Raw genomic sequence first — 15,844 nt, forward strand, 5'->3', positions numbered from 1 at the left:
TCATATTTGCACCACATTTGACAAATATGCAATTCATAAACTCCCAATAAAAGGCCTACAATGAAATTAGATTGTCTTTAATAGCTGAACTTTTAAAAACACATCTAAACTTCCTTTATACTCTTGCAGTAAAGGAGAACGAAGCAAAAAGTGGTCATTCTGTGCAACTTCCTCTTTCAACATAGTTTCCTGTGTAATTTTCACTCATTATGACACATCTACGACAACACGCATGCATTTACACACATACACAAAAGTAAGCAAAAGACAATAAAGTACAGTTATTAGACTGACATTATAAGCAACACCAAAGAATACAAGTAACAAAACATTTAAATCCAATTTAATTGAAAAATGACTTCACAATACAACAAGAAAACTATCACTATATGAAACTGTTGCCACAAGCAACAATGGTCCTACATAAGATGCATTTCTTTTCCAACAAAACTGCTGAAGTTATAAATTCAAGTAAAGGCTATGTGCTAAAAAAATGCACATTGTTTATTGCTTCAAAGTTTTCACAGGTTGAGAGGACCTTTCAGTTTTGGATTGACCTTACTACTTTCTGTTGTTCAGAGATAAGAGATCAGGCTTGCTGTAGTTTGGCGGGTTGGCAAGAGGATCATAACCTAAGCGACTTAACATTGGAGCAAGGCTGGCCATATCATTCACCACATCAGCAGGGATCTTGCCCACCCATTTAGACAGAGCCTCGGTGTTCACTGGCTTGACTACTTGATCCGTTGACAGTTCCACCCTGCAGGAGAGACAATAAATAATCATACATCCATTTAGAAACACTGTAGTTAGGAATATGGCAGACAAGGCCTGAGTGCTTGTCTAATATATCACAAAATTAAATTAACCTGCCTTCTAGAGAGAAAGTCTGTAAAATGACCACATCACAAATTGCAGTAAGATCTGACAATTAAAATGTACTTATTGCAGCGGGAGATGTTTTAATGTCTAACACTGGTTCCATTATTATGCTTGTAGATCAAACAAACAAATTCTAATTTATTTGTCGTAACGCTCATATTACTGAGTAGTGAAATATTTACATAGAGAGCACTGAGCCAACTCTTGACAAGGAAATGCACGTACTATCCATTATCTGGAAAAGCTGTAGATGTAAAAGGAAATGGTGAATGAAAATTATTAACAGGGCTGGACTTGATGGGAACAAAGATGTTTTTCTTTTATATTTTTTTTAAGGCCGTATCGATATCGGCTTAAAAATGTATGGAATTACACATGACATGGTTGGTGTAGCAAGATATCATGGTCATAACTTAAAAATTTGTTTTCTTGTTTTAGGTAAATTGTTACTTCATGGCTCTAATTTGTTTTAAGACTGAAATTTACCAAATATTTACTATTATTATTATTATTATTATCTTATCTTTGTTACCCCCCCACCCCCTTTTAAAGATACTCTGAATGACCAAAATTATCTTAAGCACCAGTTCAGTTAAATAAAAGTTAAGTAAAATATTGCTTGACTGACTGATGTTAATAGCGTACTTTCTCACACTCACACACACACACAAACATATACACACACACACACACACACACACACACACACACACACACACACACACACACACACAGATAGATAGATAGAGATATATATATATATAGGAATGCATATTTGTAATTTTAACTGTAAGTAAAATATTGCTTGACTGACTGATGTTAATAGCATACTTTCTCTCTCTCTCTCTCTCACACACACACACACATATAGGAATGCATATTTGTAATTTTAAATGAACCTAGGACTGGTGGTGGTGCTTAAGATATTTTTGATCATTCAGGGTTTCTGTAAAAAAAGGGAGGGGGGGGCTAACAATAATACTGATAAGATAATAATAATAATAGTAAACATTAACTTATTTTATTATTTAAAAAAAAATGAATATAGACTTCCATTATGGATCCCTCCACATGACATACGAGTTAAAAATTAAGAAAACTTGCTTCAGCTTGTGCACAGCTTGTTACAGTACTAAGTTCTGATTGGCCAACTGCCATTATTTAGATATTGAATTATCATACAACGGCTAGAGAGTTTTAATACTTAATTTGAATGATAGCCTTTACATAATAAATTATTAATCTAAAGGGCATGGTGGTTTAACTGAGGGTAAGCTATTTGTATTTTTTTTTTTCAACCAGAGGGATGACATCCCACCACAGCCCCCCTCAATTCACACCCTGGCTTTAGCATTTGATCACTTCAGGTTTAAGAAGTGTTTGAACATTGCAACTACTGATGAACATATTCATTTTTATTTGAATTATCACTCAGTGGGTTATTTGAAGGGTAAGTTTACCCAAAAATGAAAATTAGCTTAATTTACTCATCCTCAAGTCATCCTAGGTGAGTCATCCTTCTTCTTTCAGACCAAACCAGTCATAGTTATATATATATATATATATATATATATATATATATATATAATTTATCTTTCAAGTTGTTTAATGCCACTCAAGGTGTTGCATGCATCAGTCCAAAAAAAGTTAAATAAAAAGTGGCCATCCATAAAAAAAAGTGTCTCACACGGCTCCGGGGGTGAACAAAGGCCTCCTGTAGTAAATCGATGCATTTTTGTTAGAGATGCACAGATTGCAATTTACTTGGTTAATTGCGATATCCGATTTTTTGTTAGTGTGATCTGCCGATATATACATATAGATGGATAGATAGATAGATATAATCGACAGCATATTAGCGCTGGACCAGAATATTCGATTATTTGAAAATTTCATTTGGTGGGCTGGCATTTGATTTTCGGTTTTAAGGTTCAAATCTATCTTTTTTTTTTTTAAACACCTGGCATCCCCATAAAATTGTCTTCATTCGCGCATGAATATAGCCGTTTTTTGACTATCGGGCCGAATTGTTCTAAGGGCTGTCAAGTACGGTTACAGTTGTATTTCCACGCGAGCATGGAACGGCGCGGCACGATTACAACCTGTTTTTGGCCCATAATTTTCGGCAAGGTTATACAACTGTGCTTAGCTCAGGCAACAACTGAATCATTTGTATTGCATTCCAAAGAGCTCCGTTATCAGCACCACAGTGGAAAATCCGTGCTGACTGGCTTGGATCAGCATGGAATGGAACAGTTAAGCAAAGAGAACCATTTGGCCCAATAATGGAAAAGCGGCTTATGAATCGCCCATGAGTCAACGTCATGAACGTCATTGGTTCAGTTCATCTGGAAGAGAAGACAAAAATGCCCAAGACCTCAGCTGTGTGGGAGGACTTTTAATTGAGTGAGGACTAGACCAAAGCAGTGTGCCAGATATGCAGTTTGAAACTGGTCTACCACAACAGCACATCAAGTTTGAAAAATCTCCTGAGTTCTGAAAGTAGTATGCCTATAGTATAGGCTATATTGTTTCCACCATGTTAATCGGTAATTTTACACATGATAAAAATGTGCTTAATTTGCTTGGAAAATACTTGTGAATATGGCAGCAATACTACAGAAATGAAAGTAATCAAATGTACTTATCAAAATGTAATTTCTGTAGTCTTCATTGTAAAAATTAAATACGAATTAATGCTCACCATTAAAGATATAAAACGTATTTAGTAAAGAGTAGAAACTGATTTTCTTTGTCTTTTGTTCTTTGATCAACATGACAGACATCAGCAGGAATATTTAACAGGCAGTCCCTTTAAGAGTTTATCTACAGACCCAATATACTGTTACACAACATGCGTTCTCTTTCGCAACTATTTAACATTCCAAAACTTACTGTGTTTAACTGGATACTCGCCAAGATGGGTATTTTGACATAATTTTGTATGTATTTGAATGGTTTAGCACAGTTATCCACTCATTTTGATATTCGTGGCTCACAAGCTGTTTAAGACTGAGTACGGCTTGTGCGCTCCACTAATATAGATCAGTGTTAGTGCACGCGCTTTTGGTGTAACCGCAAAACCTGCCATGATGTTATTACCTGTGCCGCTGTTAACAAAACGGATCAGCTCAGAACCAGAAAGAAGTCACAGATCCTGGCCAATCATGAGGAAAATCATCTGATTCTGATCCCTGGCCGACTGATCAGTGCATCTCTAGTTTTTTAAAGAAAAATATCCATATTTAAAACTAGCGGCCTATAAGTTTTTCTGCTTGGCCGATGTGTTTGAGGCGGGACTTTTATTTTGACAGCACTGAGGCTCACATATAATTAATATTTGTATTAAGTACTTATTTATTCGTGAAAAATATTGTCATCTAAAGTATAAGCATGTTTCTTTTACACATTTACTTTTTAACCCATTATCAAATTATTTCAAATTTCTTAAATATTAATAATAATTTAAAAAATCATATCGGCTTTATATCGGCCTCCCCTGCTTTTCAAGATATTGGAATCCATTATCCAAAAACACGTCGGTCAACCACTATTCAAAACTTAATAATCACTTTAATCTTCCTTGCACCAACAGTTGTACATGGAAGCAGTTCCAGCAGAATTAAGTATTGAAATCCTCTGACATTCTTCCTTACAAATCCTCATTTTTTGTACTTCTAATTAGTGACCATAGTTTTGTTTTGATCTCTCCCCTGAGTTTCCATGTTCATCACTATGAAGCGGCAGATGCATAAAACCAACCTCCATACATCAGCTGCCTGGAACTGCTTCCGTGTACAACAGTGAGCGCGAGCTACATTAAAGGGATTATTACGTTTAAAATATGAATATTTTCTTCTTTGTACAAAAATTAATTGATTTACTAAAGGAGGCCTTTGTTCACCTCCCGGAGCCGTGTGAGACATTTTTTTTTATGGATGGGCCCTTTTTATTTAACTACTTTTGATTGATGCATGCAACACCCGCTGAGTGTTGAAAGATCAAAGCCAATTTTTAATATAACCCTGACTGGATTTGTCTGAAGGAAGAAAGTCATATACACCTAGGATGACTTGAGGGTGAGTAATTTATAGGCTAATTTTCATTTTTGGGTGCACTAACCCTTTAAGTATACATCACAGTCTATTTTTTTTTTTTCAAACACTTAAAAACACACAAATCCACGTTACTTTTATTTACATGTAAAAGCAGAGACTTTTTTTCTCACATGAATCTCTTTCACCTAATATGTTTACTTGAAGTACGTCTGAGATTTTAAAATAAATATTTGAATAATTATTATCATATTTGCATGTTCACGGTTCTCTGACATTGATTTATGGTCACATGATATGCAAGTAAATCAATATGGTACAATATTATCCTATTCAAATCAATTTTATAAATGAATTAGGCCAAAAGTAATCCAAAAGTAGTCTACTTATATTGCATAATATATCAAATGGTATCAATTTGGTGGGTAAATAAAAAAAAATGTACTAGCCAATGGCAATTCTATGGCCAAGGTGTGCTTAGAAGGTTGCATTCAAAACTTATTTTAGCGTTTAATTTTCAATTTATTTAAACAAAAATTTAATAATTTTAATATTGACTTTATCCGATATCATCAAGGATTTTAATATATTACAAAAATTGTCACAAATAAAGCAAATAGCTGAAAGCATCAAACTCACTTTGACAGTGAAACTCCACCAGCTTTCCCAATAAGCTGTTCATGGTGAAGCACGGCAGTGTCCCACGGCAGATCCAGGAACTGAAGGAGCTTGCGCATCATCTGCTCAGGGTACAGGACCAGCTGTTCGTAATGCACAGGCAGACAGTTGCCATTCGCTGCAGCCAGGCACTGGTCATACATCACCTCCACTGCCCGGTTCCACTTCACCAAACAGTCCCGGTAACTCGTCAAGTCAAACCCGGTGATAGTCACCTTGCGGGAAATCATAGAGTGTACGGTGGCCCTGCCATCACGGAGCATAAGAACAAACTTCGCTTTTGGGAAGAGCTTGGAGAGGTAGGAAAGCGACTTCAGAGTGAAAGGGTCCTTATTGCAGAGCCTCGGAGCGGGCTCGCCATGCCCCACTATGATCTCCAACAGGAAGGCACGTACAGCTGAATCCAGGACCTCATCGGTGATGCCAGCCTCTTCCAGACGGACCCGTTCACGTGCGGAGTGACTCCACGTGGCCTGCATGGCTAACAGCCGGGGGATGACGCGGGTCTCTTCTCCACACCGAACGAGAGGGTGAGCATCCAACATAACCCGCATCAATGTGGTGCCACTACGAGGGACTCCCCCAATGAAAATGAGAGGGTTTTCCTCATTGTATTCCTCAGGGATTTGTAACGGGTCGCTTAGGTTTTGGCCAGCATGAAGATTAACCGCCCACCTGTGCTGTGCAGCACGAGAATGAGCATTTGGACATTCTATCGAGCTGAGGCCAAGATAAAATACTGTGACGAAGCTGATGACCCCACAGACCAGAAGAACATTGCACGTTTGTTTTCTCATGACTTACAGTTAGGGGAGTATGCGGTTTGTGGTTATAAAAAAGCAGAATGAGAAAACAAAATTGGTAAAACAGACTTAGCAGAAAGGTCAAGAGGGATTTTGGAAAAAAGACAGCGAATGCTTTCCAGAAAGGTTCAGGGTGAAAGAATGTTGAAAGGCTTCTTAGGTAAAGGTTTTTTGGGGGAGGGAAGGGAAGGGCAAATGTTTTCCAGCCAGCAGCTCTTCAGACCTTTGCTTGGACAGTCAATAAAATCAGACTTGGTAAGTAAAGTCTTATGTTCTCTGTCAGCACCATTGTGCCTGTAAAAAGGGGAAGGAAAAACACTTTCAAAAATTTTTTTTGTCAGTTCTGTTTCAGCATTGGCTACTAGGGTGCATCTCATGTTACATTAAATGTCAACATTACTGTAAAGCCCCTTTCACACTGCACGTCAGACCCGGCAAATTGCCGGAACATTGCCGGGTCGCCTTCTGTGTGAAACCAAACATGTCCCGGGATTGATTCCGGCACTGAACCCGGGGCGGGGACCTAGTAACATTGCCGGGTTCAGTCCTCAGCTTGAATTGCAAGCCCAAACACAAAGAAAAAAAATGTCCTGTAAAATGTAATTAGACAAACAATGTAATGCTGTGGAAATCATGTTGTATCTTGTAGGTGTCATATCTAGTTTAGGATTGTGTAGATTCTCAATTATACAGGTCAAAGTAGAAAAATCTAGTATAGTGTATCTCAATCTTTTAGAATCAATATCCAAGATGATATAATTAACAGAATGCATATTCTACAATGATGACAATGCAATTTATATTGTTTTTGATTAAATTAAAACAAGATGTTTACCTTGATTTTTAGCGGTTGGCCTACTAATCTACTAGAACATCTAGTTTCCCCTTAACACACAAACAGGTACATATTGGTTACACTGCTACCTCCATGTGTGCAGGTTACACTTCCTACCTCTGTCAACTTAAAACTTTGGCAAAACATGCACGTTAACAACAACTTTAAGCACTAAAGCATCCTGTTGTGGCAAGTATCTGTGGTTACTTTTGTTCTGAGATGCACATGAGGTGTTATTTGTGACACATGCAATGCATGAAAATTTAACACCTAATAATTTTGCACATATGTAAATTACTTAGCTTATTAAATGTATGCATTTAGCAGATGCTTTTATCCAAAGCGATTTACAGTGCATTCAGGCTAACAATTTTTACCTAACGTGTTCCCTGGGAATTGAAACCCACAACCTTGCGCCGCTTACGCAATGCTCTACCACTTGAGCCACAGGAATACTACAACTGTAGTAACATTAGAACTATGTTAAGATCAAATTAATGTCTGTATGTACGTGTTGTGAATTAGGTGGAAATTGTAATCAATGTATTAATGTGTGTATAAATAATCCCCCTGTTACAAATGAATGAGAACTAATGACTAGTGATGGGCACATTCGAAACTCTGCTTCACAAAGCTTTGAAACATTTGCAAATCTCCAAAACTCTGACTGTTTACGACTAGGGGTGTTGATCTTCAAAGTGTAACCATGAACTACTTCTGGTTGCCCAATTAATCATGCGACTTGAAATTACACTAAATTTTACTATAAAAAATAAAGAATTCAGGGCCAGATGTTGTTGTTAGTTTAACAAAAGATAACTTCCCTTTTACAAAGATTGCTATATAGTTTTAAAAACATTTAAAAACATTCAGTACTTTCAACCTACAAATGACATTGTACCTTAAAAATAACAAAATGAGCTTAAATTCACGTTCTTCTCCTTACTGGTAACACTACTCTTGCCTGTTGGTTTTTATAGACAGCTCTAATGGAAAAAATTAATTAATAAAATAATAACATTAATTATTTAATGAATTGATTTATTAGTTCATTGTGTGTTAAGAGTTTGATTATACTTGAATAGAACACAAGCACTAATATTTAATAGTATTTAAGTGTTTATTTACTTTAAATATATACATTTCTTAAAAAAAAAAAAAAACATTTCCATTTGTTTTATAAGTTTGGTCTGAGTTCTTGATGCTTTTACAATGTTTTCACGCAAAACTGTCCAGATCTTAAAAATGCCAAAGCCCAGTGCCCTTTTTGCCAAGATCGCGGTAGAGGTCATGGAAACCTTTGCAATGTAAGTTAAATACAAATAATAATAATAATAATAATAAAATATTACATATAATTTGGTAGTAAAACAAAGTGCTACACATTTTATTGCTGCAAAGATTAGTACATTTATTTTGAAAATAAAGTATTGAAAATAAAAATAAACTCTGTAAACATTTGCATTCAGGTAATGAAAAGTTCAACACACACTTGTGGTCTTCATGCTCACTTAAACACTTGGACCAAATACAGGAAATACGTCATAGAAGTAGTCAAGTGCAAAGACCGCAAGTGTGAATATTTGGACAAGGTAAATGACTGTTCCTAAACAGGTTTCCACTGAACATGTATCTGCCTTCAACTGGTCGAATAAAAATATAATCCCACCTCGACTCACGCCATTGGTTGAGGCAGGTAAAACTAATCAAATTACTGCTAATAATCTAGAAGTACCTTCTCTCTGCATATTAATCAGGAATAGAAGAAATTTGACATAAAAAGGATGTTTTCTTGCGACTTTGGACTTTGTTACTTACTGGTGGTTTCCCTTTTTTTTTTTTTTTTTTTTTTTTTTTAATATTTGTCTAAAAAATTAATCCTACCTAGACAGCTTATTTAATTGTGTTCAACATTGGACCACTATTTTTGGTGTCACAACAGAGAGTTTGAATTACCAAAATGCTCGTGCAGAAAGAATACGTTCTGTGACATCAGACCCCTGCCGTGTTTTTTGTGTGAAACGTGTACGTACTGCAATAATGCAACAAGTCGACAGATACGTTATTCTGTGTGGTCGGCTCAACGATCATCGCCGTGTATGGGTAAAACAAAGCTTGGACGCGTTTTTAGGTCATATGTATACGTTTGCGCATGAGTATATGTCTGATTTCACTGTGAAGCATTAGCTGCGTGGCACGAAGACACGTTTTAAATGGTTGTAGGCTAAATAGAGGACTGACTCTACCTGACATCAAAGTTATTCGCCAGCACGACTGGCGACCTGAGACAAGGAAACTATGTGAGTGAAACACGCTCACGACACGTACAAATCCCAAACAACTGATAGTTTGAATAGTTCAGCAAGAAAACCGAGTGTGTTGGCTCTTACCGTACAAAAAGAACAACTCCTCGAAATCCTACATTCTCCAGAATCACGTCTGTCTGGTGAAATGCAGACGTGAAGATCGTGTAAACGGAGCTATGAAGCTCTGACTTTGAGAACGAGAGTCTTACACCGCGAGCACATTTCTCGTGAACCTTCGGTGTGTACGCGAGGAATCGGTCATACAATTTCGATACCAGCGAAAAACTAAATTACGGGCAGAGGTCTTAAAATCATACCACAGTTACCACAGCGCTGAAGAGGAACGCTCAAATTTCATTGGCTACAGCAAACGTCTGTTGCCAATCAGATGGTTTTCATTGGTTTACTCTTTAATACATGGCATTGCTGGCATAAATCAAACTCGTGTTGAATAAATAATCCGTCTCTATTCTCATCAGAAAAACTGTCAACGAGAATACATTATTATTCAATATACCAATAAATATCTTATGAGATTTACTATAAAATTAAGAATTAAGTTTTGTGCAGGGCCGGAATGAGAAAAGCATATTTTTTATGATAAGATTAAGTGACACATTACTAATAAATTCACATTAAACTGCTTTATGGATAAGTCTCAGTAAACTTAGTTGTTACAAGAGCTCAGTGTTGCAGCCACGTACTGACATCTTATATACAGACTGTTTGACAAATGATAAATGGCCATAATTAACACTAAACGACCAGGTTTGCTTTGCTCAATCTCTCTCAAATCAAACCTTAAAACGGTCATTATTAAATTATGTGCTTAAATAAAGAGAATGATATACATATCTATCTATATATATATACAGGAAGGATGCCAGGGAGCAGGTGAGTTTGTCTTAACTCAGAAGAATAGACCCCCCCCCCCCCCCCCCCCAAAAAAAATAAAATAAAAAATAAAATAAACAAATAAATAAATAAAAAAAGATAAATTTAACTCCAACAAATGGGTTTAAAAAGCAGACAAAGTCATATGTGGTATTTCTTTATCATATGATTGTGCAATATATACACTATGAAAAATAAATACACATTAACACTTTGCTTACAGATCACTTTATATTAGCAAATATTAGCACTAGCACTGTTAACAAAACTGAGGAAAGGTTTTGTTTGAAAAGGAAGACACAAAAAAAAAAAAAAAAAAAAAAAAAAAATTATATATATATATATATATATATATATATATATATATAATTGAGTGTCCAGGGGTGATGCTACTGGTCTGTCTCCATCTCGGGGTCCGCAGATGCATCACCTTCCTTCTGAGGGTCACCAGGCAGGACATCAGTGACTTTCTGTATAAGTTCATCAATCTGTTCTTCTGTCAGTCTTTCTTCGCTCTCCTCTACCATCTGTAAGGTTAGGTCATATATAGGTTATACACCTATTATCCAGTGCTGGCCATTCAAAAACTATCCTTTTCTTTTGTGAATCCCTTCCACGAACTTAAACATGTGCACAGAAGTTTTTTCTTGTAATAATATTGTTAAAATTATATAAAATCAGGTAATAAGATCAGGCCCTTTCTTTCGGAACATGCTGCACAACTCCTTGTTCAAGCTCTTGTTCTGTCCAGGCTGGACTATTGCAATGCTCTCTTGGCAGGTCTTCCAGCCAGTTCTATCAAACCTTTACAATTAATTCAGAACGCGGCAGGAAGATTAATTTATTAATGAGCCGAAAAGAATACACGTCACACCTCTGTTTATCAATTTGCACTGGCTACCAATAGCTGCTTGCATAAAACTCAAGGCATTGATGTTTGCCTACAAAACCACCACTGGCTCTGCACTCCTTTACCTAAATGTATTACTTCAAACTAATGTGCCCTCTAGAAGCTTGTGTTCTGCAAGTGAACGTCGCTTGATTGTGCCATCCCAAAGAAGCACAAAGTCACTTTTACAGACTTTTTAAAATTAAATGTTCCCTCCTGGTGGAATGACCTGCCCAACTAAATCCGATCAGTTGAGTCTATAGCCATCTTCAAGAATCATCTTAAAACCCATCTCTTCCATCTTTATTTGAACCTCTAACTCTAGCACTCTCTATTCTAATTCTAGTCTTTAAAGAAGTTTTTTTTTCATTTATTATACAAAGAAAGACCTCTAACACTAGCTTGCTCTATTCTTTTTCTATTCTATCTCTTTTCTTTTTTGTTTATTATATTATTCTTATTATGCATTTAAGCTAACTGTTATATTATACATATTATGCATTTAAGCTAACTGAAACCTGTTATAGCACTTATATATCATTGCTCTTTTGTTGATTTTTGATTGCTTCCATTGTCCATCATATATATATATAGAGAGAGAGAGAGGGGAGGGGGGGGGGCAAAAGTGTAGTGTGACGCAATGTAGTGCATATATAGAACTATCAATGAAAAATATTTTTAAAGCATTTATTAATATGTGTTAATGTACCTTCAAGTCTAATTTCTAAACAACAATCTGAATATGCCTTTTGCCATTTAGGGTGTATTTTTATTTTTCAAGTATAACATTGCAAAGTTACTGTAAGCCCAAATTGGGCTGTAGGCCAAAGCAGAATGTTGTAAGACCACTATTGCTCAATGTTTATACATGTAACATTCCGTCAGATTGCACAAAGATATAACAAAATTTTTCCTGAGAACATTATTATTATAATTTTTATTTAAATAAGTGTTCCTGTGGCTCAGTGGTAGAGTCTGCTAAATGCATAAATGTAAATAAGCTGACTGGCAGGATGCCACTATTACAAATAAGATAGAAGATAATATTAGATATATATGGATAAGATTATCCATAATAACTAAGATTATTGGTTGTGTGAGCTACAAATGAGATGGCCAGATGTTCGGCCAGCATCTCAGCTTTGTTGTCTAGACCAATAAAGTCTGAATTTGGCTTCTTCTTGACTCAGATTTCTTAAGAGAGAAAGAGAAGACTTTCTACAACATTTTACACTACCATTAATAATGTAGGGGTTTAAGATTTTCTTCATGATTTTTAAATTAGTCTCTTATGCTCTCTGCATTAAAACAGAAATAGTGTTATACTTTTACAATTTTAAATAACCGTTTTCTATTTGAATATCTCAAAATGTAATTTATTATTGTAATGGCAAAGCTGAATTCTCAGAAGCAATTAGTCCAGTCTTCAGATATCATTCTAATTTGCTACTCAAGGAACAATATTATCAGTGCAGCTTTATTTATTTTGAGGAATCAGTAAAATAGTTTCAGTTTTCTCCCAAAGATCAAATGAACATTTTAAATAGAAACGGATACATCATACATGTCTTTACAGTCACTTTTCATCAATTTAATGCATCATTGCTGGGTGTGTGTGTGTGTGGGGGGGGGGTATGTACTGACCCCAAACTTAGTGTGCATTATATCTTATTACTCTCTAAGAAATAGGCAAATATGTATAGAAGAAGAAAGGTCTCACCAGCTGGATTTCAACAGCAGTCTGAGGTCTGTGGTTAAGGAGCTGCAACTTCTCAGCTCTTCAAAGAGGAACAGTAAAAAAGAACCATCAGTTTGTCAACTTCTGTAACAGTCTAAAAAAACAGGTGCATTGATACTAGACTCACTATTAAATGCAAAACATCAATTGCAAAACTGCACTGTAGTCTCAAACATCACATGACACAAATTTTCATAATGCTACATTTCAAACTTAGAATTATAAAGTGGTTGTAATACACTGTAATTAGTGTGACACAGAGTGTTTGTGACAAGTTTTCCCATGCTTGTGTTTTCCACAATAAAACAAGGCATTTCAGTGAAAAAAAAGGATGTTTCTGTAACTCACTTAGTGAGCTTGTGAGGCAGCATAGCAGTGAGGAACTCCTTCACAGTGTCTGGATTCTGATGAGCACACGGCGTCTTGGAGAGGTACTTCAGGGTCTACTGAGGCAGACACATCAAATGTTAAAGGGCATGAGTGATCAACCCTGTCTGAAGATCATGAAGAAAACAACCACTCCTAGACAGAAAATCTGTTTACGAAATGCTTCAAAGCACATCAAAAACAGGCACCTCATACATGATGGTGTTGAGATTCTGCTGTCCAGTGCTGTGCTTATTTTTAACCATCTCCTTTCTTTTTTCTTTCAGGTCTGTCAGCAACTGATAGACCTGGAGGAATAGAGTGCATTTGTACAGTCACAAATAAACTTATCCACAGATGCATTTCTGATAACAAACCCATTGAATTGTACAACATACAAACAAACCAAATTTATCTAAAGAGGTTTCAAATGCATACTGACCTCATAATTGCTTAGCATAGCAGCATTGGCGTCCTTTCTGCAAAACAAAATGTTACTTTGATTTTATTTGAGATTAATGTGCAAGAGTAACCACGTGAGCCACATATCCTCTTCATTTCAGTGTAACTTAAATTATTCGGGGGTTTTTTTACCACAGCGCCATATACTCGGTATTTTCAAATACAACAAAAAATATTATTGCTGTTGTTGTTGTTCTTCTGTTGTTTTAATAACGGTTGGCAAACCAACTAAACGTGCATTTTCCACCACCTACTAAATAAATAAATAATAATAATTAATAATATTAATTTATAGATTTTATTTTACCAGTTCTGTATCTTTCAAAATTTTCAATAATTTCTCGTGTATTATATAATTTGTTCCTTCTCCTAATATTTCCTTAAGTGAATAATTTCCTACACCCCATCCTTTAGTGCCTGAACTAGTTCAAGTCTTTCTCTATTGTATGCTTTATATTCTAGTAATATATGATTTACTGTTTCTGGATATCCACATTTTTCGCAATTACCAGTTTCATGTTTTCCCTATTTTATATAAACTTTGATTTAGTGTTGTATTCCCAATACGTAATCTTGTCATTATCACATCCCTTTTCCTGTTATTTACAGTTGTTCTTTCCTATACAGATATTATATATATACTATAAAGATATCTTCATCTTATTTCATTGTCCCATATCCTCTGCCACCTCCTTTTCACTTCAGTCCCAATCAGCCCCTTAATTTCAGCTTTACTCATCTGTACTCTTATATTGATCTCAGGATCTTTCAACAACTCCTTTGTTAGTTTGTCAGCTTCCTCATTCCCCACATGGGCTGGAACCCACAAAAAAAAACTCACCTTTACGCCTAAGTGCTTTATGCTATATAACATCTGTAAAGTTTTATTTAAAATATCTTGTCTTGCTAAAGATGTTCCACTTTCTAAACTTTGCTGATGATGAGTCTGTACATATTATACTACTGTTAGGCTGCTTTTCTTCTATCCATTGTAAGGCCAATGATATAGCTATCAGTTCTGTTGTAAAAACAAATATATGATCTGTTGCTCTTTTTAGTATTTGAATATTGTACTGAGGAATATACACTGCAGCAGCTGCTCTACCTGTTTTTGGATCTTTTGATCCATCTGGGAATATTTGAGTCATGTCACTGTATGCAAATCTAATTCGTTCTTATGTATCTCCTTATGTATGAATGTGTCTATTTCTGGCATTGGCTATAGATGGTATTATTATTGTATTATTTAAGTTTGACTTTAAACGAATAAAAGTAAATTAAATCGCTTACACTTCCATCCCGCTTGCCTTGTTGGTTCGCCGACGAACAACGACCCGGTGAGAAAACGAAGCCTTCTGTTAAACGTTCCCACCCAGTTGTCTTCTTCTTTGGCTGCTTAACGGCGGATGCGGACTAACTTAGCGCACTACCGCCACCCTCCAGATAAATTGTGCTTAATCACCACTATGGTTTACATCTTTGAAAATAATGTAGCCTGCAAGCTAAAAAAAAAAAAAATTTTTATATATATATATATATATATATATATATATATATATATATATATATATATATATATATATATATAATATATTCCCTATATTCTATCAATGAGTCCGGTGTTCTTTAAAAATTCAAACATATATTTTATTACTCTATGATCGGAAGCCTTAGACAAAATATCTCTAAAGTTAAAACTTTCCCCACTGTCCTCTATTTTCCTTTTAATTAAAGTCCTTTCTCTATTAAATTTCCTACACATAATAAGGACATGTTCCACTGTTTCTGGCACATTACAGATCCCACAATTTCCTGAATTATGTTTTCCTATCAGCTGCAATGTTTTGTTCAGTCCAGTGTGTCCTATTCTCATTCTTGTAAAAATTGCCTCTTCTCTTCGACATCTTATTATCAAACGGCCCTGACCAACCTCAGG

At 35.6% G+C, this 15,844-nt stretch overlaps 2 protein-coding genes across 2 annotated transcripts; both read right to left on the reverse strand.

The window, feature by feature from the left end:
• Positions 1 to 326: 326 nt before the first annotated feature.
• Positions 327 to 9,923, reverse strand: LOC132117353 (protein-tyrosine sulfotransferase 1-like). Its single transcript, XM_059526597.1, has 3 exons — positions 9,644 to 9,923; positions 5,577 to 6,712; positions 327 to 760 (listed from the first exon to the last, which is right to left on the reverse strand). The coding sequence occupies exons 2-3, from the start codon at positions 6,410 to 6,412 to the stop codon at positions 562 to 564; spliced, it is 1,035 nt and encodes a 344-aa protein (XP_059382580.1). The 5' UTR covers positions 6,413 to 6,712; positions 9,644 to 9,923; the 3' UTR covers positions 327 to 561.
• An 848-nt stretch (positions 9,924 to 10,771) lies between these two features.
• Positions 10,772 to 15,277, reverse strand: LOC132116750 (DNA-directed RNA polymerase III subunit RPC9-like). Its single transcript, XM_059525622.1, has 6 exons — positions 15,199 to 15,277; positions 13,889 to 13,925; positions 13,656 to 13,754; positions 13,429 to 13,523; positions 13,063 to 13,120; positions 10,772 to 10,980 (listed from the first exon to the last, which is right to left on the reverse strand). Exons 1-6 carry the CDS (start codon positions 15,204 to 15,206, stop codon positions 10,843 to 10,845), a joined length of 435 nt encoding a protein of 144 aa, XP_059381605.1. The 5' UTR covers positions 15,207 to 15,277; the 3' UTR covers positions 10,772 to 10,842.
• Positions 15,278 to 15,844: the final 567 nt, after the last annotated feature.

Source organism: Carassius carassius, chromosome 36 (assembly GCF_963082965.1).
Source record: "Carassius carassius chromosome 36, fCarCar2.1, whole genome shotgun sequence".
NCBI lineage: Eukaryota > Metazoa > Chordata > Actinopteri > Cypriniformes > Cyprinidae > Carassius > Carassius carassius.